Source organism: Podarcis cretensis (assembly GCF_951804945.1).
Source record: "Podarcis cretensis genome assembly, chromosome: 10".
Lineage (NCBI taxonomy): Eukaryota > Metazoa > Chordata > Lepidosauria > Squamata > Lacertidae > Podarcis > Podarcis cretensis.
Window position 1 is genome coordinate 53491574 of NC_137179.1, and position 26617 is coordinate 53518190.

Consider the following 26617-nt stretch of genomic DNA (forward strand, 5'->3'; position numbering starts at 1 on the left):
GGGGCGGGGGGAGACTATGTGCTTACATAAACAACTCATCAGTATGAAAATAGTGAATACCCCCATAGTAAAAATGATTTATGACTTGTTAAGAAATGAAAGAGCAGTTTCATTTTGCCCTGACAATGACAAAAATAAGACACAACAAATGAATACAGGAAACCATGAGATTAAAAATACTGTTCCTAATCTGAAGGAAGTGTTCCCAGTCCAACAAATAACATTTCTATACTGAAAGTGTATTCCACTTTGCTGCTCATTAATGAGTTTCAAAAACAGAAACAAAAACATCTTCCTACAAAGCAAACTGGGATATTTTTCTCCATAGCATTAGTCTAATGCAGGAAATAAATAGCAGTAGAGGTTATTGTCGGGTATTTGTTAGGAGTCCAATATGGACTCAACAGAAACAGCTATCACAAAAAATTTCAGAGGCAGAGTTTTCAAAAATGCTTGGTTTGTGTGTGCACACATAAAGACATGAAGTGCATAAGACCCAATGAGGACGCATTACATAAGGGTCCACAAGGTCTGACACCGAACAACAGAAAAGGGGCACATTTGTTTCAACCAAGGCCCCTACAAGATAGAATTCCCTGCTGTCAATTAGACCTATTAGGAGTTATTCCAGAAGATTTAAAAGTAGCACAAGCTAGCACATAAGTGGGCAATCTGTGGGATACCTGTGGCTCTCAGGGTTTCTTCCCCAGCAGGGGTAAACTTTGGTCTTTCAAATTTCAGCAGTGATGTGCAAGTCCAAAATTCAGCTCTCTCCCCCCCCCCACCTTGTTCTGTTCAATTTACAATGCCACCATTGTGATGCCCTGCAATGTCTTCCCAGTGCAGCGGAAACAGTTGTGCTACCCTAAATCCATCTCTGCTCCCCAGTGGCCCTCTGCCCACTTTTCCAGACTGAGGTCAGCAGTGTAAAGATGAGGAAGCGGGAAAGAAAGTACAGAGAGTTGAAGATGCTGCAAGTCACACTCCCCCCCCCCCCTTTCCTCCTTCATGTACTTTTCCAGGCTGGAATTGATGACTAAGATGAGATCAGGTATCCTGGACAGAGGCAGAGTTTTAAAAATGCTTGGTTCCTATATGTATAAGTTCTTATAAGTACACAGTTTCATAATTCTGTCTACACAGATTCTAGCTGTCTAGGAGAGCAACCTCTCCATATGAATTTTTTCCCCCCTCTATTAGTTCTGGGAGCAGAGCAGGTGAGAATCTCCACAGCAAGAGGCCTGGGTTGTTCCTGCCATACAGCTCTTTCCTAAGACAGGTGATAATTTGCATTAGTGGAGATCCGAATAGCTATCATGTGGCCCTGTCACCATCCTCCTTCAAAAAGAAACACATCTGGTCATGCACCAGCTCCATATCTCAAATCTTGATGGAGAACTGATCAGATTGTGGGCAGGAAGAAGATGTGCAAATGGTGTTGTCCGGGAAAATACACAGACCTAAATCAGTTGTACAGATTATTAAAAAAAGGAATGTAGCCAAATTAAAATGCAGCATCCGTCATTGGAACAAGTGAATGATACAGGGAGAGATGATCTACCCAGTGAACCAAACATTTCAATATTCAGTAGATTACTTACTGATTTAATAAGACACTACCAGTATACCACAATGGTGTGTTTTTTTATTTGGCTCCCATGTAACGATACACACTGAGAGTAATTAAGTAATCAGGCGTAACATGCAATTTTGTCAATAGTGATGTTTATTCATATTCTCCTTCATTTCAGCAGCTATAGGCCATAAAATCTAAACAACGTTTAATTATGCTCTTCACTTGCAGTAGTAGCTTCTTCTGCTGATGCTACTGATTTTGTGTATGATTAACAGGTTTTTTTTAAATTAAAAAACAGAGAAAGCAAAGGGTTGTATCAATGGAGTAATTGTACCCCTTGAATTACCTCTGTTCATGCAATGGAACTCCCCATCTCTCCTCTTGCCACACTCTATCCAAATCTGCTCTGGAGGGTTGTGGGGAAACCCAGGTCAGATTAGGAGGAGGAGGAGCAGGAATGAGTAAGGGGAGGGAGGGAAAGCTTTGTTGCCCAAGTCGAAGTCATTCTACAAGCACAATTCCTTTGTTCAATACAACACAAAGGACTGACTTCCTCATGTTTCCTACCTACATAGCTCAAATGATAAGCTCCAGCTTCCCAATTAGGATTTCTAACCAAGTATAATAAATGTGTTTTTAACAAGCCAACAGACACTTATTTGTGTCTTTCATTCAAAAGGAGTCTCTGTCAAATATGTACCAAAGTTATCGTGATCTCCTTATAGCTTGATAAAAAAACTGAGTTGAATCAATTCCTGCGGCTGTAATCAACTGAGATCAAACTGTGTACAGTGGTACCTCGGGTTAAGAAATTAATTCGTTCTGGAGGTCCGTTCTTAACCTGAAACTGTTCTTAACCTGCGGTACCACTTTAGCTAATGCGGCCTCCCGCTGCCGCTGCACAATTTCTGTTCTCATCCTGAAGCCAAATTCTTAACCCGAGGTTCTATTTCTGGGTTAGCGGAGTCTGTAACCTGAAGCGTCTGTAACCTGAGGTACCACTGTATATTACTTCCAGTTTCCCCAGATGTTAAAGCTGGTGGCTGCCATCTCCTGCCCCCCATTTCTTCTGGAACAAGACTGCATTGTGACATAGCATCATTCCAAGGGCTTTTTTTATTGTAAATGGAAGATGGAGAGAGAAGTGCCACTGCTATAGCCCCCACCCCCCATTCACCTCCCCACTAAAATGCTTATCCTTGTATTTCATCAACTGTTAAAAGGGAACATTTCAGTTCAGTCCTACTAACTAACTAATGTACTGCTATTTTGTGCATTTTCAGAGTTCCCATCTGATTGGATCTGCCTGCCTGATTGGCAGTGGTAAGCTGGGACTAGAAATCAATAAAAATGATGATCCGCTGTCCCTTTTCTGATCCCCTTTCTTTTCACACTCAACATATGATGGAATAAAACAGCCACATAATCTTCAAGCCAGATGCATGAAAATAATAATAAATAATAAACTATATATATATATATATATATATATATATATATATATATCCCGCCACCGCCCCGCCCCCCCGCCAAAGCCGGGCTCAGAGCGGCTAACAACAAGTAAAAATAGCACAGTGTACATAAAACCACACAGTCAATTAATTAAAATACATTTTTAAATCAATTCAGAATCAAATTAATGGCAACCATTGGGCTACAGTTCTATGAGGATTACAGAAGGAGAGAGGGGGTCAGACTGTGCCTTGGCCAAAGGCCTGGTGGAACAGCTCCATCTTGCAGGCCCTGCGGAAAGATGTCAAGTGCCGCAGGGCCCTAGTCTCTTGTGACAGAGCATTCCACCAGATTGGGGCCACAGCCGAAAAAGCCCTGGCTCAGGTCGAGGCCAGCCTAACCTCCTTGTGGCCCGGGATCTCCAAGATGTTTTTATTTGACCATAAGGTCCTCCATGGGACATACCAGGAGAGGCGGTCCTGTAGGTACGAGGATCCTAGGCCATATAGGGTTTTAAAGGTTAAAACCAGCACCTTAAACCTGATCCTGTACTCCAATGGGAGTCAGTGCAGCTGGTATAGCACCAGGTGAATGTGATCCCGCGGCAGACCCCGAAAGGAGCCTTGTCACGGCATTCTGCACCTGCTGGAGTTTCTGGGTGAGTCTCAAGGGCAGCCCCACGTAGAGTGAGTTACAATAATCAAGCCTGAAGGTGACCGTCGTGTGGATCACAGTGGCTAGGTCAGGGCGAGAGAGCTAATGAGCCAACTGCTTAGCTTGGCAGAGATGAAAAAATGCCACCTTTGTTATGGCTGCATAGAAAGGTAGGCGTCGAAGATTACACCCAAACTCTTAACGGACGGCACTGGCACTAATTGCGCCCCCGCAAGACATGGGAGTTGGCCCCCCCAATCCCATATTGTCCCAACCCAGCCAAAGGACCTCTGTCTTCAAAGGATTTAACTTCAACCGGCTCCCACATAACCATCCAGCCACAGCTTCCAAACATCTGATCAGTGTATCTGGGGCCAAGTCAGGATAGCCGTCCATCAACAGATAGAGTTGGGTGTCATCAGCATACTAATGGCAGCCCAAACCAAACCTCCAGACAAGCTGGGCAAGGGGGCACATAAAGATGTTGAAAAGCATCAGGGAGAGTATCGCACCCTGAGGCACTCCACACACCAAGGAGCGGCGCAACAACAGTCCACCCCCCAAGCGCCACCCTCTATCCCCAACCAGAGAGAAATGAGTGCAGCCATTGAAGGACTGTGCACTGGATCCCCACAACGGCGAGGCAGTGGTCCAGAAGTTCGTGATCAACCATGTTGAAGGCTGCTGACAGGTCTAAAAGAATCAGCAGCCCCATCCTGCCTTGATCCAGCTGCCTGCGGAGATCATCTGTTAGGGCAACCAGGGCCATCTCGGTCCTAGGATAGGAGGGGCTCCTAATGGACGGATCGTAATCTGGGTTGCTATTGGAAAGTTAAGCTTGCCATTTAATTATCATATGAGGGTATGCAGCAGGCAGGCAGGCACAGCACGCAAAGGATATGCACAGCATGGACCGACAGCCTGCTCCTCAGTAACTGGCAAGCACAGGGCAACATACTTTATTTTTCCCTTCCTTCTAGACTGTTGGCATCTGTATGTCTCAAGAGAGAACGGGGTATGCCCCCCAGAGGGGTGAAGTCCTCTTTTTTCCTTTTTTTTGGTTTTTGATACACCAAAAAAGAAAAGGAAAAAACAAGACAAGAAATACAAACCCAACCATGATATGGACAATATTAATTACAAATCAATAAAACAAAAAATGGTACTTGGACTATAGACCTGACCTCCCGTCCGTTCCTTATTTCAATTACAGTGGTACCTCAGGTTAAGTACTTAATTTGTTCTGAAGGTGCGTTCTTAACCTGAAACTGTTCTTAACCTGAAGCACCACTTTAGCTAATGGGGTCTCCTGCTGCTGCCAAGCCACCGGAGCACGATTTCTGTTCTCATCCTGAAGCAAAGTTCTTAACCTGAAGCACTATTTCTGGGTTAGCGGAGTCTGTAACCTGAAGCGTATGTAACCTGAGGTACCACTGTATCTATTATTTGTTGCCAGTACACTTTTTTTCTTTAATTAACTAATTAACTAATTATTGATTTATCTAAGGTTTCAGATCTTTCTTAAATCTATTACTAAAGTTATTCAAACGCTGCGACAGAGTTTAAACTACTGTAATTGTTTTTCAAATAAACTTTAAAGACTTCCCATTTTGAGATGAATTCCTGTTTTGGTTTGTTCTTTATTTTTTTCTGATAAACTATCTAACTACGAAAATCTGTTAACTTTTGGATCCAATCATGAATAGAAGGGATTTCATCATTCTTCCACTTTGTAGTGATAAGAATTCTTGCTGCCACTGTGGCATATAAAAATATACTCTTCATTTTTTTGTGGGATATCCAAATCTGTGATCCCCAGGAGGTAAGCTTCTGTGGCATGGTTATTGAATACCCAAAGTCCTGGGATCACTTAACGATGGCCTCAGTGACCTCTTCCTCCTTGACTTCCCAGTCAAGGAGGAGTTGGTGTGCTTTGGAGAGGGTTTTTCTTTTAGAGTTTACTATCTTGGATTTGTGGGACGCGGGTGGCGCTGTGGGTAAAACCTCAGCGCCTAGGACTTGTCGATCGTATGGTCGGCGGTTCGAATCCCCGCGGCGGGGTGAGCTCCTGTCTTTCGGTCTCAGCTCCTGCCCACCTAGCAGTTCGAAAGCACCCTTAAGTGCAAGTAGATAAATAGGTACCGCTTGATAGCGGGAAGGTAAACGGCGTTTCCGTGTGCTGCGCTGGTGCTGGCTCGCCAGAGCAGCTTCGTCACGCTGGCCATGTGACCCGGAAGTGTCTTCGGACAGCGCTGGCCCCCGGCCTCTTAAGTGAGATGGGTGCGCAACCCCAGAGTCGGTCACGACTGGCCCGTACGGGCAGGGGTACCTTTACCTTTACCTTATCTCGGATTTGAATCGAGAGATTTCTGTTACGAAACTCTTTTGTTTGTCAGATTTAAATTTTTCATATACCTGATGGTATTGGAACCAATCTGAGATGTATTCTCTCGATTCCTCAAAACTTTTAAATTTTAATTGGTTATCTTCTTCCTTTAAAAGAGTTTTATATGTTTACTGAGTATTTTTCCTTTTCACCACAGAAGCTTCAATTGGGGAGGTCCACCACAGAACTTTGGGCTCCAACAGTTCTTTGTATTTCTTCCAGACTGCGAAAAGTGACTTTCTAATTATGTGGTTTGTGAAGTTTTTATGGATTTGGGCTTTTCCGTATATAAGGTAAGCATGCCATCCCCATCGATTGTCGAAGCCCTCCAAATCCAGGAGGTCCAGGTCCTGCAGTTTACACCAGTCCTTCAACCATGTGAGGCAGACTGCCTCATAGTATAATTTCAGATCTGGTAGGGAGAGGCCTCCTCTGTCCTTTATATCTATTAAGATCAAATGTTTAATTCTGGGTCTCCTCCCTTCCCATATAAATTCTGAAATCTCTCTTTGCCATACCTTGAAGCAGCCTGCACAGGGGGTGAAGTCCTTTAAATGCAGAATATAATACTCACTGTATCCCACAGAAAAGTCAAGTCACGTCCAAACTTCAAGGAACATGTAACAGGGTTCTCTTTATACAGCAGTCTGAGTTGGGAGTTTGAATAAGACATAGCTTTCTACCAACCTCTAGAGAACTCTAGAAGCACATCAGCATAAGCAGCTGTCAATCAGAGGAAAGAATTCTCACTACTCCTTCTAACAATTCTCATTGCTACAGAAGTTGGTTTTATATCAGACTACGAACTGTTAAAAGTCTCTGAAGTGATCCAAGACAGGCTGATATGTCTGATGACTGATAACAATACATTTCAAGGCCGAAATTCAAGATTTGGAGGAATTCTGGCCAGGTGCAACATTCCTAGCATTCTACCTCAGACTTTTTATATTCTAATTCAGTATTCATATATTATGTTGTTATGCAAAAGAAAACCATCCATAACTGATGGATAGTTATGCAGTTCTCACTCTGTTAATTGCAACGTTTCACTATTATTCTACACCTACCTACCTATTAGGTTTTCCCCACAAAACTGCTTTATTAATCAAGCAGTAATTTGTATCATTCCTCATTCTCAGAGCAAAACAGAGACTGAATAAGGCTTGTACTGGCCTTTGAAAATAAAAGCTATTTTAAAAGGGAATATACTGCGAGCAAAATCATTCAAATTACTCAGAATGGAAGCCATGCATTTGAATTGTTCCGCTGTCAGAGAAACCACCACACACATTCATTTCACGTGCCTTGTTTTGTTTCACAATAGGCATCATACTTATAAATAGAAAGCTGAATTTTCATTTTTGATAAGGTAAAGCTTATTGTGTTTTACTGTAAAACTGCGGTTGGCAATGGGCATTTACAGGATAAATGAACTTAAGTATATTTATAATATACATTAGGTAGGACTAGGTCATCCTATCTTCCTTTGTTCTTAACTGACCAGTTGAAAAATCCTGTCAAATGACAGGCCCACTTTTCAGTTTTGTGACCTCAAGCAAACAGAACTAAACCTCTCAAGTATTAAAAGGGTCTCTGATGGGGAAGACATATCATCTTTGGCTTCTGAAACTCATGAACATAGGAGCCAACTTCTAGGGGCTGAGGTCCCTTTGTCACCACCCCGATAAAATATTTGAGAGGACTCCCCCAAAGTTGATGGGCACTGCTGTCCCAACGGTGGGTGTGTGCCGTGTTATGTGGAGTAGGGCTTACTTGCCCCCCAATATTTTATTCAAGTATGCACCCCTGCTCATGAATCATGCTCTGTCACTACTAGTACTTCCTGTATGTCTCAGCATGTGCAATGACCTCAGACTTTCCACTCCCAGTTTATATTAAGAGTGCAGTCATACCTCGGGATAAATGTGCTTCAAGTTAAGTATTTTCGGGTTGCACTCCGCAGCGACCCAGAAGTAATGGAGCGCGTTACTTCCGGGTTTTGCCGTGCGCGCATGCACAGACGGTCAAAATGACGTCACGCGCATGCATGGAAGCGGCAAAACACGTGGTTTGCATTCACTTCAGGATGCAAACGGGGCTCCGGAACGGATCCCGTCCGCATCCCAAGGTACCACTGTACTGTGATGTTTGCGCTTACACATAAAAATTAATGGAACAAACAAAGAAGTTTCATTTGCATGAAACCCTGATCCAGCCCGCAAACTTTACAAAAAGAAGATACAAAATCCATAGCAACAAACAACTAAATTATCCCACCAGCTGCATTCTGTCTCACATATGCTCAAGTCATTAAGTAAATATGCTAATATTGAAATATGTTAATAACTTTTTGGGTGAGCGCATCAAGGCTTAGCTCCAAGAGAACAGTAATAATCTGAAAAATTAATCTGGTTAGAAAATTATGATCCAACCGTGATACAATAAGGTGTGCATTAATCAGATACTAGTTCATGTAAAACTGAGATCACGATAAGGTAAATTGCACTCAGGTTTAAAAGTTTTAACTATTTGGCTTCTGGCACTGAGCAATTGCAAAATCAGCACAAAATGAACAATGATATGTATTTTAATTGATTTGGAATAAATTGTTTGTTATTTTAACACGGCAGCATTATCCCATAATTGCAGGGCTGCACTACATTTTCCCGACTTCAGAATACAAAAACAAAAAAGGAAATTTGAAAAGAGAAGAGTAAGCCATATTTCCTTCCTTTTTTGAAAGAACTTTTAATTTCAATCACAGCATGAGATAGGATAATGAGTGCACAAAACCAGCTAGGAGTCTAAAAGGTCTATTACAAATCCAATCGTTGTGGATTGCACGGTGAAAGCTTAGAGTCAAGACAATCATATATCTGATGCAAGTGTGTTATTGATGAGTGAAAGGCGTCATGCTGACTAAACTTCACTTTCCATCACATCCTATAGCTTTCAAACACATTCAACATAATTCACTCTCTGGAGTGTGATATAAAAGAAAAAGAAGATGATTTGTCATGTTTTCCTTCCTCAGGCAAAACAAGAGAAAGAAAACATGTACCTACAGAAGCGCTGTCAGTTGGATGTTGAATATATCCTTATCAATTCAATCCCATAACGTCTTTTAAATAAAATAAAATAATAATAATAATAATAATAATAATAATAATAATAATAATAATAATAATAATTTTGGATGGGTTCAAACACCAAGCGCTAGTTCCTCATTTTACTCCATAGGTAACACTGCAGGTTCAAAGTTCACATATTGTACAGTTCACACTAACTTCAGTTTCTATAAGTACACCTGTACTGGGAGAAGGGTTCTAGTTTAGGTTTCTCCCTAACCTGCTAACCTGTCATCTTCATGGATATATACAAATTTTGGAGGAGCATTTGAACATGAGATCAATCACATTCAGTCTGAAAAGATGCAGACGACCAAGACCTGTGTCATGCATTCCTAGTGACTATGTAGTTCCACTCACCCAGAAAACTTCAAACTCAAGAACAAACCTTGATTACAATGCATGGAGTGGTGCTAACCCTAACTCAGGTTCAGATGTAACATTAAGTCAAACCATAGCTTAGTTCTGAAGAGCACAGCAGCTGCAGGACCTGGGAATGAGCACACCAGCCATAATCTCCAGTTCAGAAACCAGCACACCTGCTCATTCATTCGAAATCATGGTTTGGTTTTGTGTTACATATGAGCTGGATAATTGTCAAAACAGTCTCCAATAGTGCTGATCCTGAAACGAGGCACGTTTCCCACCGTAGCACCACATAATACTGGTGTATAGTGACATTTGAGACAGGCAGAAACATGCCTCTCATAAAGGCCATCTGTGTCAAAACCTTCAAGATCTGCACCCAGCTGGACTAAAAGCATGGGCACTCCAGTCCTGGTCCTTACCATCATCACGCCCTCCATCACCATAAGATTACCTTAACTAGAGAAGTCTATTAATCAGGAAATGAGCATTCTCCCCTGGGGTTCTGACGCTATAAACATTCCAGATAAGGAAGCCTCAAGTAAAATCAGACACAATTAAATTCAGGTTAGTCAAAATAATAGAAACTTACAGCATTTTAATATTGAAATTAATATATACACCTGAACAGTCCGATCACAACAATAAAATTCTATGCTTATGTAACATGTTTTAATCTGATTATGTTTGATTATGAATGATTATGTTAAGTGGATAAAAAAAGGTAAAGGACCCCTGACAGTTAAGTCCAGTTGCGAACGACTCTGGGGTTGCGGCGCTCATCTCACTTTACTGGCCGAGGGAACCAATATTTGTCTGCAGACAGTTTTTCCAGGTCATGTGGCAAGCATGACTAAGCCACTTCTGGCAAAACCAGAGTAGCGCACGAAAACGCCATTTACCTTCCCACCAGAGTGGTACCTATTTATCTGCTTGCACTTTGACATTCTTTCGAATTGCTAGGTTGCCAGGGGCTGGGACCGAACAACAAGAGCTCATCCCATTGTGGGGATTCAAACCACGACCTTCCGATCGGCAAGCCCTAGGCTCAGTGATTTAGACTACAGCACCACCCGCGTCCCTGTGTTAAGTGGATACAAGTGCATAAATCCTTTTTTGCACATCTTACTCAATGAGTATGGTTACACAACTTGTAGTTTAAGAAGTACAAGGAGAGAGGATTATTATACCTGTGAAAAAGCAAGAGGGTTGTTCCAAATCATGATGTAAAACAAATAAAGCAAGCCATGTGTGTAACTGAAATAAAGGACATCAAGAAATTAAAGAAGATCAGGAGGAATCAAGTTTCTAGAATAAACTCTCTTTTTTATATAAGATATTTATTGAAATTTTCCAGAATAATACATTATAAAACAACAAAAAAGAAACAACAAAAATGCAAAAATACAAAAAAAGAAAAAATATTAAAAAAAACTAAAAAAAAACCACATAAAATTTCCCTTTACCTATTTTCTTTTAACTTATTTTCCGGACCTCCTCATACCTCCCTTTCTTATATTCCAATTCAAATTATAAATTCAGCAAATCCTCACCTTTAGTTTTTACTTAATTCAAAACCTTATTTTCCATATCTCTTAAAGCATTACAGCTGGAAACCACTTAATTTCTGTCCAACATCAGTCTAACATTCATTAATTTTACAATATTTCTGCAAATAGTCTTTAAACTTCTTCCAATCTTCTTCCGCCGACTCTTTTCCCTGGTCTCGGATTCTGCCAGTCATTTCTGCCAATCCCATATAGTCCATCATCTTCATCTGTCATTCTTCCAGAGTGGGTAGATCTTGTGTCTTCCAATATTTTGCGATGAGTATTCTTGCTGCTGTTGTCGCATACATAAAAAAAGTTCTATCCTTCTTTGGCACCAATTGGCCAACCATGCCCAGGAGGAAGGCCTCTGGTTTCTTCAAGAAGGTATATTTAAATACCTTTTTCATTTCGTTATAAATTATTTCCCAGAAAGCCTTAATCCTTGGGCACGTCCACCAAAGGTGAAAGAATGTACCTTCAGTCTCTTTACACTTCCAACATTTATTATCGGGCAAGTGATAAATTTTTGCAAGCTTGACTGGGGTCATGTACCACCTGTAAATCATTTTCATAATATTCTCTCTTAAGGCATTACATGCCGTAAATTTCATACCGGTGGTCCATAACTGTTCCCAGTCAGCAAACATAATATTATGTCCAACATCCTGTGCCCATTTAATCATAGCAGACTTCACCGTTTCATCCTGAGTGTTCCATTTCAGCAGCAAGTTATACATCTTTGACAAAACCTTAGTTATGGGTTCTAACAATTCTGTTTCTAATTTCGATTTTTCCACCTGGAATCCAATTTTCTTATCCAATTTGTAAGCCTTCATTATCTGATAATAATGAAGCCAGTCTCGCACTTTGTTTTTTAATTTCTCAAAACTCTGCAATTTCAATTTATCTCCCTCTTGTTCCAAAATTTCCCAATATTTTGGCCATTTGGACTCCATATTAAGTCTTTTAAAAGCTTTCACTTCCATTGGTGACAACCACCTTGGGGTTTTATTTTCCAATAAGTCTTTGTATCTTATCCAAACATTGAACAATGCTTTCCTGACAATATGGTTTTTAAATGCTTTATGTACTTTAACCTTGTCGTACCACAAATATGCATGCCACCCAAAAATATGCATGCCTTCCCCCAAAAAAGGAAAGAAAGTGGTCATGGAAACATCTCTCTTTGAAAAGTTGGTTTTGAAAGGGAAATTATTTTTTAAAATCCAAGATCCATCTTAGGTTATTAGAAAAATACAATTCAATTCAAACATAGCATCTTTCCCAATGCAACTTCTGCTGCAGCGCACGGCTATGCCATCTTTTTATCAACTCTCCTGCCAACACCACATTCTACCCAGGCATGATTGACAGAACAAGTAATACTTCTCTTAATTCTAAATTAGCCAGATAGAATACTTTAAATTTCTTAAGCCTCTCAAAGAAATAGAAGTATAGGTCTCAAAAAGGAGGGGGGGAAACCCCTGCTAAGTTCTGCACTCCCCAAACACAAGAAACTCCTGCCTGACCAAACACAGTGGAAACTGCCCTCTCTGTAATGAAAAGGCCTTTTACATAAAATGCTGAAAAATGCATTTTTCTCCTGCTTTTGAAACTGGATTGTCAATTTATAATTGAGGCCTCCACGCAGGTGAAAATGAACTGGGCAAAAAGCAGCTGAATTGTTACCTGCATTGAAGCTCCTTCCACTCTCGCTATGCAAGCCACTCTGTCAAGGAAAGTCACCGTCACAGGAACAGCAACAAAGAAGCCTTTCAAAAAGGCTTTGATGTACTTTCGCCCAAAGCCTAGGGTCTGTGCCATAATCTAAAAGATGGAAGAAAAGTAGAGCCACTGTAAAAGCAAGAATTTGGAACAAAGTCATTTCAATACAGTAGCATTTAAGCAAAACATTAGTTGTAATGAAATACAATTTGTCAACAAAAAGCAAACTGGGATTGCCGTTGTTGTTGTTTTCTCCCAGAATCCTAGGCATAGCCCAGTCAGACTGTAATCTCCAATATTTTGGGCCACAAGAGATCACATGGCTTCAACATTCCTTGTAAACTTTGTATGGGAGAGATGTTCCCTCATCCTCTCACTTCCTGCTTTGCGTAACATTTAACCCGATGAAGGTTTCTGGCGAGCTTAATTACCTATTCCCAATTATTCTCTGTCCAGGCAGATGTCTACCATCTTCATGTGGTATGCTGGCTGAGACCCTACCTGCCCATGCACTATCTCACCAGAGTTGTACATGCCCTGGTAATCACCTGCTTGGAATACTGAGTGGAGCTACTATGAAGGTGACTCAAAAACTACAACTAATCCAGAATGCGGCAGCTAGACTGGTGACAGGGAGCAGCCACCGAGACCATGTAACACCAGTCCTGAAAGACTTATACTGGCTCCCAGTACATTTCCGAGCACAATTCAAAGTGCTGGGGCTGACCTTTAAAGCCCTCAAAGGCCTCAGCTCTGTGTACCTGAAGGAGCATCTCCACCCCCATCGTTCAGCCCAGACACTGAGGTCCAACGCTGAGGGCCTTCTGGTGGTTTCCTCGCTGCGAGAAGCCAAGTCACAGGGAACCAGGCAGAGGGCCTTCTTGGCAGTGGCGCCCTCCCTCTGGAATGCCCTCCCATCAGATGTCAAGGAGATAAAGAACTACACAACTTTTAGTAGACATCTGAAGGCGCCCCTGTATCTGGAAGCTTTTAATGTTTGGTGTTTTATGATGTTTTTATATGTGTTGTTGTTGTTAGCTAGATCCAAATAAAGGTATGGCCCATCTGTGGACTTGAGAGTTTCCCCCCCTTGTGGATCAGCATGGCTGCCTGTTTTTCATATACTCTTAAAACAGGAACAGTCAACACAGTGCTCTCCAGATATAGCTGAATTACAATCAGCAACAGCTCATCAGTCTTAGCCAGCGTAGCCAATAGGCAAAGGTGATGGGCGTTGTTGTCCTTCCTTTCTCATTCTTCTCAGGAAAAGGCATCACACAGAGGAATAGGTTGGCCTACTGCAGCCTTTCTTAACCTTGAGTTCTGCAAGCTAGGTGTCAGGGAATTGGAGGCAGAGAAGGGGGAGAGAATGGGAACTTATAGAGATAAGCCACCGTTGCTTAGTAGCCGTACTTGCTTGGACGAGGGGGGTGATGAAAGGCTGTCAGGAAGCAATGAATCAGAAAGGGGGGAGCAGCTTCCAGGGCCCAGCCACTCTCGTAACAGAGGAAGAAAGGGGGGTGGGTTCAGGAAGTGGTTATGCTGGAAGAAGAAGGGAAATTCTTCAGTCTCTGCAACTGACTCACCATGATGCAGTCTGACTCTCACAGCTCCATGTAAATAGCAAGAAGGAACTAATAAATCTTGTAAATATGGCTGGATTCCCGGACTCTTATCTCTTCTAGCACTCACCAATCATCACCAATCGTCCAGCAACATCTGGGGATCCAAAGTTGAGAAAGGCTTGACTATGGGCAACCAGTTTTTAAACTATTATTTATATTAGTTTATTAATGTTATCTTGGTTATTTTCATTTGGGAACTTAGAGTAATGGAATGTAAATCTGCCAATCTGGAGTTAGAGATAAACTTGTAGGAGAGGGGCTGTTGGTAGTTCCACCACAGGAAGAGGCCTAGTTAGCAGTCACCGATGGAAGGGCCTTCTCAGTAGTGGTCTCCCATCTGCATCCCTAGAAAGGTGTGTCAGTCTCCTTCACTATTAAATTTTAGGAGAATTCTAAGGATGCTATTTTTACCCAGGCATTTGATGGCTGAAAATTCTGTCCCTGGCAAAACTGAAAGTATTACCATATTTTTCGCCCTATAGGACGCACCTTTTCCCCTCCAAAAATGAAGGGGAAATGTGTGTGCGTCCTATGGGGCGAATGCAGGCTCCCTGGCTTCAGCGATAGCAACGCGAAGCCTAGGAAGCCTGCGCTAGGAAGCCAGAAGAGTCTGCTCTTTGAGGCTGTCTAATAGCAGATACTTTCAGATGAATTATTAGCTGTATGTTTTGTAATCTCTGTTGTTCTGCAATGGAAAAGAATATTTGCTGTGCAAACAGACAAATATGCTGCTTAATATGCAAAATTGAACAGAAGAAAATGCTTCCAAAGCACTAGATCATTGAGTAGAGCCAGGGTTTTTTTAAAAAGCAAAAACACTGAACCTAACAAGATGGAAACAAGGAAATGCTGTGTTTAACATCACCACTCAAATACAGGTAACAAAACTGAATCCAGGTATGAAAAACTGAAATATTAGCATACTGAAATACTTGGAAGCATTCAAATATCAAGCGCCTTCTTTGATCTTTTTTTATTTCAAACCTTCACTTCTCAAAGTTATTGAAAGAGAAATTATGCAACTCCAGAGCCCCGCAAGTCATTTTAGACTTTATGTCAACAGGGATCCAACCTAAATGATGTGTCAATGACCAAAGCCAGGTGTTCATTCCTTAGAATAGTCATTCTTGGGGGGAGGGGGAGTTGCGATTGGGAACAATTTTCTGCAGCAACCTATACTTTTAGACTGATATCCACCCATGTTGCCTTAAAAAAAGTCATACTATGCAAAGATCCTAAAGCAAGAAAAGCTAGAAACAGAAAACAACAAAAGGTCTATGTCCTTTTACTTGGGTGTAGCATTAGGGCTCACACATTTGTATTTGCCTTGGATATAAACAATAAAATTGCACTGCCCTGTAGTTTACAGCAGCAACAAAAAGGGTGGGGAATGAGAATGGCAAATTGCCTGCCTAGCAAAGATCAAAAGAACCAGCAAATAACAGGTCAAAATCCAAGGAAGCCCATACTGTGCAGTTTAGAGATTACAGCAGATGGAGCACAGCGCTATCTGGACTGAAGTGTTAGTGTACAAAAAGTCCAGGGACTATAATGGGTCTCCAGCAGGTACTACAACATATGGAGCAGAGATGCTATTTAGATTGCTCTCTACATTTAAATGTTTATTTTTATTTCCTACACTTGTTTGCACATTAGAAGACACAGTTTGTCAAGCCGCCTGCCAAAACTCATCAAGTAATACACCGAAAGCCTCAACTCACAAATTTGCAAGTCTAAGCACTTAAAAATTACCCACTGATGTATTACAAGATAAACAGCAGTAAAATCACAGCAACCTTCCTCAAAGCAAATTGGGGCGGGGTGGGGAGATGACCCATGATAGGCTTTTCATAAGGAGAGGCAAGAGGCACGGAATGGCAATGGCACGCAGCAGCTTATTTAAAACAACTTGATTTGTTCCTTTTGCCATTTAAGAAGTGCATTCAGTTCAGCAGTTTGCAACCATGTTCCTATTATCTTATCACTGGAAATGGGTTAAGTGTCCCAATTGCTTTGTAAAATTGTCAGAAAAAGCACGTTCTACTGAGTCACCAGCTGGACATGTTTCCTAGTTTAAGATCATCCAGATTTGTCCCGTCAATTCAGCTTCAGGGAGAATTTGCAAAAATAGCATAAAGCGTACAGTTCAAGAAATTATGTCAAATTGCTAATAAACTCTAAGGGAAAGCTTTAGGCAATGTCAGTGTGTTGGGCAGGGGGGAATTCTACCAATACCATTCATTGTGCATTAACACAACTAATTATTGAATTATGTTTATCAGCTTGATGTTGTAGCTTTTCCCAGCATTGTGGCATACATGCAAGGTTCTTTAATAAACAGAAGCAAACACATGATTCTATTATTTATTGGATACTCATATACTGAACATGACAGTGAAGGCATTTGTTTCTAAGGAAACCCTTTTACAAATCCAGATGTAGAAAGGCATGTCTCCAAATTAAGGCTCAGTGGCCACAATCCACCGTCAAGTTCCTTAAACTATTGTCCTGGTCCACGCATATTCCAAACGATAGTTAAGTCTGAACTTGCTAAGTGTGCAGCTACTCAAATGTTAAACTTGTTTGGAATATGGGTAAAGTCCATTTTATTCCTGCTATCATAATGGTGCTGATTTAAGTGAAATTAAAATGAGTAAATGCACATACTCAAAGTATTAATATTATTCAGGTTTGGCAGACTGTTTTTTGTTTGCGCCAACATTATCAGATATGCAGAAGCTGTTGTTAAGCATGGAATGCCAGTGGGGCTGGAAAAAATGTCGCTTGTGTGCTTCACAGCTGAAGTAGTACATATAGCTGTCTAAAGCCCTTGCCACTGTAAGGCTATTAAGTCCAGGGTCTTAAATTACCCAGCTACACCACTGGGTCCCTGGCCTATATAAGGTTCTTTGTCAAGCAGGACTTCACATTTATGGGTTTCCCCTCCTTTTGGTCTTGTTAGAAATCTCAGCTCTAACTATCAGCATTACAAAGTGACATCCAATGGCTCACTACAAAGTCCTAGTAGATGGACTGTTCTGTCACTCAGTTTAATTTTATTGTGTGAGCCTTTTTTTGTAACAGCATGAGGAAAATTGGTTTTTTCTGTGTTTCTGATTTTATTACTATTCCTTTTCTTCGAGGCACATGTGTTTGAGTCTTTGGTACAGTGCTTTGAAGTGCACAAAATGCCCTCAGTGTTCTCAGCGTAACCTCAAAGCATCCTAGCCTGATCCTTTGGCACATTATTACAACTTGAATTAAATCCGCAGGACAGTGAAAACCTATTTGAGGAATCCTTTGGTGTTGCACTGATATGGCACATATTAATTCTAGAACTATAGAGAACTTCTATAAAGAACCACCCCATTAAAACCAGCAATAAAAGAATTCAGTGAGTCATCCTTAATAGGATTGAATTATGTTTACATTTCCCAAATCTCCAGATCTTAGTAATTTTTCTCTCCAAAAACTTAGGCTTACACTCTGGAGTCAAAAAGTATACCGAGTTACTGACCTCCACATTCTGTAAAATCAAGTTCATCTTGCTTGAATAAGTATTATTCTGCAGTATGATTAAATATTTTGCAGAGATAATTTAAAGCATGAAGTCTGTCTCAATTGTAAGAAGTAAATATATGTAGATTTTTGTTTGATCAAATGGTGGCATCACTTCCAAGAGCTTGCAAGCAATAATATGGTACCCTTCATTTAGCTTCACAGTATCCCAAATTTAAAATGATTTCTCCTAATAATGTATTAAATAAATACAATGATACCTCGGGTTAAGAATTTAATTCGTTCTGGAGGTCTGTTCGTAACCTGAAACTGTTCTTAACCTGAAGCACCACTTTAGCCAATGGGGCCTCTTGCTGCCGCCACGCCGCCAGAGCACGATTTCTGTTCTCATCCTGAAGCAAAGTTCTTAACCCGAGGTACTATTTCTGTGTTAGCGGAGTCTGTAACCTGAAGCATCTGTAACCTGAAGCTTCTGTAACCCGAGGTATCACTGTATTGTGCTCAACTATTCCTTATGCAGCCTGCTGAAATTAGTGTTTCCTAATAAATTCCTGCTGAACTGGATACTTTTGTGAGATATGCTACATTTTGCTTTAAAACACACAGACACACAATGTAAATATCATAAATAAAACAAACACATCTATAGCCCAAAATAAAGGAAATGTAAACAATGCAATATATGCTGTGTGTGGAGAATTTACCTTTTCACTATAAAATATAAATATTTTTACAAATAGGGCTCCAAATCTAAACACCATCACTAGAATAACGGTTGCAGAAAATAAGTTCATCTTGAAGAAATGCCACAACTCTTTGACCATGATGGAACTTAAGACTATCTAGCTGCTGAAATTGTGGCAATTGGGTAAATTTACATATAGAAGAGGAACTCGAAGTGTTGCTTAGATCTGTTATCTGTTACCTTTTCAATACTACAATTAATGAAGGGTTGTCAAAGAGTAGGGGATAAAGTGGGTTTACTGTCCTTTTAATGCATGCTTATGGTATGTGGTGATTTTAATCAAAGGTAATGACTATGAGCCAAGAAGTGGCAAATATTTTAGATTAAGTAACATTGAATGCAAGTGTGTAATCTTGCCTACTTAAATAGTAACAGTGTTTCCTCTTGTTGTTTTGCTTTACCTGGCCTCGCTCTGGTGGCTTTTACAACAGCCTCCATAGGAAAGTTTAACTGGCAAAGCTTTTTCTTATATGGGAAAGGATTCACAAGCAGGGATGCAGGTTCAAGCCCCACGTTGGGCAAAAAGATCCTGTCATTGCAGGGGGTTGGACTAGATGATCCTTGTTGTCCCTTCCAACTCTACAATTCTATGATTTTATTATCCCCATTTCTTGCACCAGTCAGGTGGGTTAACCTAAGTAACAGCACAAGTGGGATGTTGTGATGCAGGTTATTTGGTTCTATGCCAACACCAATTTTCAATATTAAACAATTACACTTGGGTTAGCTTCATAAAGTCATACATGTGAACCTCAAAAGTTCCTGAAGAATATGGTTTTATTCATAAAAGCTCTCCACTTCACACATCTTCAGTTTATGTCTCTATATCATGGGTAGGCAAACTAAGGCCAGGGGCCGAAATCAGTCCAATCGCCTTCTAAATCCGGCCCAGGAATCAACGTGTTTTTACATGAGTAGAATGTGTGCTTTTATTTAACATGCATATCTGGGTTATTTGTGAATAGGAATTCGTTCACTCCCCCCCCAAAAAAATATAGTCCAGCCCCCCACAGGGTCTGAGGGATAGTGGACCAGACCCCTGCTGAAAAAGTTTGCTGACCCCCTGCTCTATATAACTCCTCTTTAAGTGGAAATTATTCCTCCCTGGTCCTTACTGTCATTTGAGCAGCAAAGACAAATGAACTCATACAGCGTTGCTGGACTTGGAAGTAAGCGATATAAATCCACATATAGGTGGAATACCTGATGGAGGGTGTGTGTGTGCACCGACTAAGGAATTTCACCCCACTAAGCCAGCTGCAGAACGAGAAGCCCCTTCGCAACACGTGTGGTGGATTTTTAAACCGATGATCTGGAGGCAACGCAGTCAAACCTGTGCATGTTCACTTCCAAGTGCACACAGGCTTATTATGGCCATAGTGGCGAAGACCTTTTACCTTCAACACGTGACTAAGACATCCACCGCAGCTCCCTTCACTCCCTGATCTACCTCAGGACAAGGGAAGGTGCTGCACCCCCCATGGCAGCAGACACCGCCGCCTTTCGAGGCGAGGCGGGGGGGGAGGCTGTTCTTTGCAGCAGCTGCTTGCGCGCCCGCCGTTGGCAAGATGAGGACTAGCGCCTTTTTCCCCTCCTGTCAGAATGAAGGCAAGCAAGCACCACAAGCAGGTCATATTCTCACTTCCTCGGCAACTTGGACTTTCCTCCTCACTGCGCGGACCGGAGGAAGAGCCTTTTTGACCGGTCGCGTCCTCCCAGTTTCTCCCCTCTGACCGGGGAAATCTCCCCTCAGAGGCACAGCCCCACGGTCGACCTGCCCTAGAGCGGGGGCTCCAGCACGTCTTAAGCCTGCCTCGCGGAGCTGCATTTCGCCACAAGAAGGGGCTAACTGGAGCACCCTCGCAAAACCAATAATTATAAATAATCCCACCCTCAATTGGCTCTCTCTCTTTCCCTTCGCGGCGAAAACGCGAAACTGTTTCGTGCCCCTCCCCACCCCCCACCCCCCACCGCATTTCCAAACGCCATCGGCTGCTTGAGCCCCGCCGGCCCCCGTAGAGCTCCCCGCAACTCCAGCGCCTTCTTCCCGTTTTCCCTTCAGACGCAGAAACGCCGCTCGCGACTGCGCCGCCCCGACTCACCGCTTTTCGGCGCTGACGCCACCACGCCAAGGGGGCGGAGAGAAAGGAAAAGGAGGCGAGCCGCGCGTGCGCTCTTTCGGCAGGGAAGAGAGAGTTGCGAAGGAGGGGCGGGTAGGTAAAGTGGGTGTTTGAGCGAGCGCGCGCACGCGCGCGCGGTCCCTCCTTCTCGCCGAACGGAGGGGGAGGAGCCTCGCGAGCTGGTTTAAGAGGAGCGCGCGCTCCCTCCCTCCTTCCACTTTACCTCAGCAGCCACCTGGCAGAGCTCGGCCTGGGTTGAGGGCAACCAATCGGGTTGCTTCGCGAGCCCTCCTGGGCGGCGAATGAGAGCGAAGCGTTGGAACGGGGGCGCGAGTGCAGGTGGCCGAATGGGCGCGAGGTCGTGTGGATGGCCCACGCCAGCGCCGCGTCAAAATAGGCGGGAGCTCCTCTCTCTCTCTCGTCAGCTAGAGAAGCGCTTCGTAGTTTGGGAAACGGGCGCCTGCTGTGCATCATTAGGAAAGCCCCTAAAGGCACAGCAGGTGTTTCGTCTGGTTGCTATAATTCAAAGTGCGACAATACTTTCAAGCACTCACACAAACACAACTGATGATTTACTTGGTGTAATTATTTACTTGCGTTTTATCTTGCATTTTATTCTGCAAACCACCCTGAGGTCTTATGATGAAGGGCGCTGTACAAATTAAATTTGCTAACATTTAATAAGGCTGCGATCCCATACTCACTTTCAGAGCTGTTGGGTACACGCTGAGCCACTCCAGACAAGCGCAGGCATGGAACTCAGCCATTGTTATTTATCATTACTGTAACTTCATCTATTTGCTACCTCTACTTCACCATAAGGTCCCAGGATGGGCCACAGCATTAAATAAAACCAAAATTTAAAACAGCTTCGGCCTCGCCTAGGATTTTAGGCAACAAGAAAAGGATCTAGAGCCAAGGAGTTTGGCTGGGGACATGATGTAAAATGGTGGCAGACCTTGGCACTCCTGACAACACTCCACCACAGCCCTGTTAGGTAGACTGATAAAATTGCGCCCACCTTACAGATGGAGAAGACCAAGGCTTCTTACAGATGAAGAAGACCGAGGCTCAGGGGACAAGAGCTTGGCTAGGGGCCACCCAGTCCTAGTGTATTCATTATGGATTCCTGACATCCTTGTAGCCAGCACCTTGCACCAGCTCCTGCTATGTCCTACAGTACTGTTAACTATTTACTGTATTTTTTGAATGCACGGAATTGTTTTTTGTTTCTAGGTATGGGCCCAAACCATTCCATTGTCATGAGAACCTATTTTACAAAAGCACACAATGGGTTACATGCTTAGAAGGAATGTATTTATCCTGCATCCCATTAAAAGAGTTCTGAATCATTTCCCCTTATACATGTATTTTAAGGGTGTATAATTAACTGGCTACAAGTTGTTAGGCAGCTGATGAAGTGTGAACCAACCAGTGATTTATTTTCCTTTATTTACATTTTTTTTGTCCCTACAACTCACCGAAATGACAGCAGGATGTTTTTCACCCTCTGCTTACTTCACCAGATTAAGAAGTGATTTGTGAGGCCATTTTTAATTCTTCCGATCTCATTCAAACCAAGTATCCAGGGATCATAATCAAAAGATAATAGGTGCTAAAATGCAGGACGCCACTTTTGACAAATATTGCCTAAATTGAATAGCCTCTGACCATGCTGTCAGCTGAACATTTGGTACCACTTCTCAGCTTACGTTAGAAGGGGGAAAAAGAAAAATTATGTGCAGCTTGCTTTTCTGTGGAACACATATCATGGTGGCAATGCTGCCAGAGCCATGTTATTGTGATGCAAAATGTCACCTCGTAATCTCTCAAAATTCTGCAGTTGAGAATGGTCATGGGTGGAATGGGAAGCAAAAGTATTCTGAAAATGGAAGCTTCCCCTATGCATGTTCTCAAAGTTCTCAATCATATAGGGAGCCTGAGGAGGGCAGACTCTGCTCTTCAGACCTTTACCCCAAGAAGTATTCAAGAATAAAAGGTAAAGGGACCCCTGACCATTAGGTTCAGTCGTGACCGACTCTGGGATTGCAGCACTCATCTCCCTTTATTGGCCGAGGGAGCTGGCGTACAGCTTCCGGGTCATGTGGCCAGCATGTGGCAAACCAGAGCAGCGCACGGAAACGCCATTTACCTTCCCGCTGGAGTGGTACCTATTTATCTACTTGCACTTTGACGTGCTTTCGAACTGCTAGGTTGGCAGGAGCTGGGACTGAGCAACGTGAGCTCACCCCGTTGCAGGGATTCGAACCGCCGACCTTCTGATTGGCAAGTCCTAGGCTCTGTGGTTTAACCCACAGCGCCACCCGCGTCCCTTATTCAAGAATAGTGGGCACATAATGTCAATCGCTTGTGCTACAATATATGCAAGCCATATATTGAAAACACAATCCTAGGAACAGTAGTTTGTTAAGGGTGGTGGAAACTGTCGCTCTGTGATGGGTAAACTATGGTTCCCAAGATTATTGTGGGGAGGTCAGCGCTTCAACTTCATGGTTTCTAAACAGCTAGGGTTTTGCACTCTCAAGTGGGTCTCACTGACCATTTAGATCCCCTCTCAAGGCCAGTTAAAAAATAAGAAATAAGCTGCTATTGTTGTGTAAAACCATGTAGACTCTTTTATTTCCAGTCTTCCGTAGTTAAAGTTGTTTTTTTATACTACAAATACAGCCATCTGCTTTTCAAAAACGGCCCGAAACATTTCATTGTACTTCAATATGTTTAGCCGCAGAGTAGAATTCAGTTTTTATACTGGTTATTCCAGCGTTTTAACTTAATGGAACGTGGCCTGGGAAAATTGGGTATTACAAAAAGTTAAGCTCCCCCCCCCCTCTCCTGGAAATGAAGAGCACCTGTTTGCCCACTGCATTAAGTCAGAGGAGCATGGGTATGATTTCAGAGATTACTGGAGGTAAAACGGGGATATAGAAGCAGGGCTAGAATTGCCAGCAGGAAAACAGAACAGGGGAGGTGCAACGGTTTTATGAAAGCAAATGTAAAAGGTTGCTTTGTTTGGAAAGAGGCAAACAGGGAAAAATTAGTAAGAGGTACATTGGGATGTATAAGCACAGTAATAAGCGTCTGGGTGAGATTCTGAAAGGACAAATGGCACCAAAGCATTTCTCAAACCATCCAGAAACAATTAAGCTGTGTAATTATAGAGCGCCAGTGTGATTAGACTCCTGCAAAATTTCCTGGATGGACATTTGTCCTAAAAGCAGGCACACCATGGGAGAGGACAATAGCAACCGTTTCTCTTCTTCTGCCTCCGCCACCATCTCTCTAAGCAGCAGAAGCATATGCAGGACCATTATTATCTGCATTCATAAATAAAACAATTCCTTTTCAGCACAATAACACAATGCTGGTTAATCAAAACATTTCTCCGAGCAAACAGCATTGAGGGAACAAATATAATTATTTCAAAGTCAACAACCAGGAATGCAGCAGAGCTACTAGCATGACTAAAATGGGCTAAGGAAGGGATTGTCTTGCTTCGCTTACTCTGGGCTATAGGGCTTCCTTTGGGAATGCAGAGGGCTGGCTTAATTAAGGGCTTTTGGAGAGTTCAGATCTATTTACGACCAGGTAAATGGCAGTGTTTGGCGTTTGCTCCCACATGAGGCAGTGAAAGCCACAAACTTGGACAAATTCCCAGCACAGTGACTACTCACCCTGATGACTATGTTCAGTGCTTTTCCCCCAGAAGTACTCAAGGGTCCGCAGTACCAGCACCTATTTTTGTTGTAATTTAAAAATGTGACACTTACTGTAGCCACTTTGTGGTGAGTAGCGCAGTTCACCTCTCTCATTTTGGTTAAAAAGTGTGACACTTAATGTAACAGTACCGGCTCCTATTTTTCTAGGGGAAAAAGCACTGTCTACAATTGGAGACAGCATGCTTCTGAATACTAGTCTCTAGATACCTCAAGAGGGGAGAGTAGTGTTGCAGTCAGGCGTTGTGGTTTACAGAATCAATGGCCTCAACAACAAAGCCAAGGAAGTTTGACTGTAAATGTTTCTGACAGATATTGGCTCTCTCTGCAAAGGAAGTTATGCAGTTCTCAGAAGGATCTTCAGAATCTGCTACTAACAGCTTTCTTTGTCCTCCTTATCCTGCGACCTATTGGAAAATCGCATAGGAGATTTGAAGTTAAAAACTGACAGCCCCCATGCCTGCTACCTATTAACCTTTGGATAGAAGTGCTGGCAGCGTTGGCTGGAATCCTGTTTAGTTTAAATAATTGTGAATAAAAAAAGTTGATCAAAATGGAGAGCAGAATGTTGCGGCCTCGACATGGAGCGGTGCCTCTTACTAGTGAGAAACCTTAACTAGGGGGTCTGAGCCAGTTTAAAGGTTCTCTTTACTTGCATATAAACAGCTCCGAAGCAAGTTGCATGAAAGACCAACTTAGTAATGACAGTGCCATTAATGTATCAGCAGAGTGCAGCAAAATATTGTCATTCCTCACCCCACCCCGCCAAATCATTTTCGGATAAACAGAACACATGAAATGCACACTAATGGTGCCAATCCTAACAGTAAATCCTATGAAGCAAAACATGTATTTAAGTTGACAACAGATACTTCCATAGTTCACGAACTGTATCACAGAAGTCATTAACAGTTATGGTTATTTATCTTCTAATTTGTTTTTCTTTTTTAAAAAAACAACAACTCATTATTTGACTATTCCAGATGTTACAGCAGTTTGCATTCTGAAAGACAAACCGGCTGGTATTTAATTATTGTTGCTGACATTTAACAATATGAAATGAAATGAAAGCCTAAATATTCTAATACATTCCATGGATAGTCTCTAAAAATGCTTGAAAGTCACCAGATAGTTTGCAAAGCTGCATGTGCAAGGAATACACAGCACACCATTCAAATACAAGCCTTTCAATCTGAGGGTGGTGTTGCATACACAATACATTTAAAAACACACTTAAAAAACCCCCAAAAGTCTGAATAATAGCTTGCTTCATAGTCTTTCAGTGCATGTCTGTTGTCGCAGCTATACAAACAAGAATCCAAGTGATGTCAGTTATACCTAATGAGGTGAAAACTTAGGATATCTTCAATGTCACAGCAGCCAAACTTTTCATTTTAGAGCAAGGTCAAAACAGCAGCGACAGCGTTTTCCTCCATTCAAGCTGTATCCTCTTTTAAGGGAAGGGCTTGTTCCACATACCTTTTCTGGAAATAATACTCTAGAGCGGTCCATGGCTCAAATCTGCTTATTGGCCATGCCCAACTAAGCAGCTAGTGCAACTTTTAATGAGTGAAATGGTTGCTAAAGAGTTTGTTGCAACACTTCCATTACCTCTCCTCCCAATTTCCCATTTCTTTCTCTTTTTTTAAGCAAAATGACGAAGTTTAAAAAATAGGAATTTATTACAGAAAGAGGGTTTCTCTTGCTTGCTTGTTTTCTCTTTCTCGGTCTAGCAAGGTCGCCAAACTAAACCAAACGCACAAAAAAGCTCCTCAGAGTAGGAAACACTTCCTGTTGCTGCTCTGAACATGCTCAGAACCAATGCATTGATTCTGATAGGTCTGTGTTACCCCACAGGGCTGTTTTTGATGCCCCCAGCATCTGTTGTAGCAGCTCCTTCATAAGAACAGAAGGAGGCAAGACTTTACCTACCAGCTGCCCAATCAGTCACCGGCTCTTTTGGCTTGGGGGCTTTGCACTGCTCAGCTGGTCCTAACACAGTAGTAAAGCTACGTCCAAGAGCTGATGGCCAGAGGA

At 42.2% G+C, this 26617-nt stretch overlaps 1 protein-coding gene across 3 annotated transcripts in view; it reads right to left on the reverse strand.

Annotated features, from left to right (window-relative positions):
* The window catches only part of IMMP2L (inner mitochondrial membrane peptidase subunit 2), a 468990-nt gene extending 447897 nt beyond the window's left edge, over positions 1 to 21093 (reverse strand). The window contains exons 1-2 of one of the 3 annotated variants that reach the window (XM_079994438.1): positions 21070 to 21093; positions 12802 to 12939 (exon numbers count right to left, since the gene is read on the reverse strand). In XM_079994438.1, coding sequence (XP_079850564.1) covers positions 12802 to 12936 — 135 coding nt within the window. In that variant the 5' untranslated portion in view covers positions 12937 to 12939; positions 21070 to 21093. Of the gene's footprint in view, positions 1 to 12801; positions 12940 to 20828; positions 20956 to 21069 lie in introns of those variants that run through there. The other 2 variants (XM_079994437.1, XM_079994439.1) reach the window with 2 other exon arrangements.
* Between the last annotated feature and the right edge of the window lie 5524 nt (positions 21094 to 26617).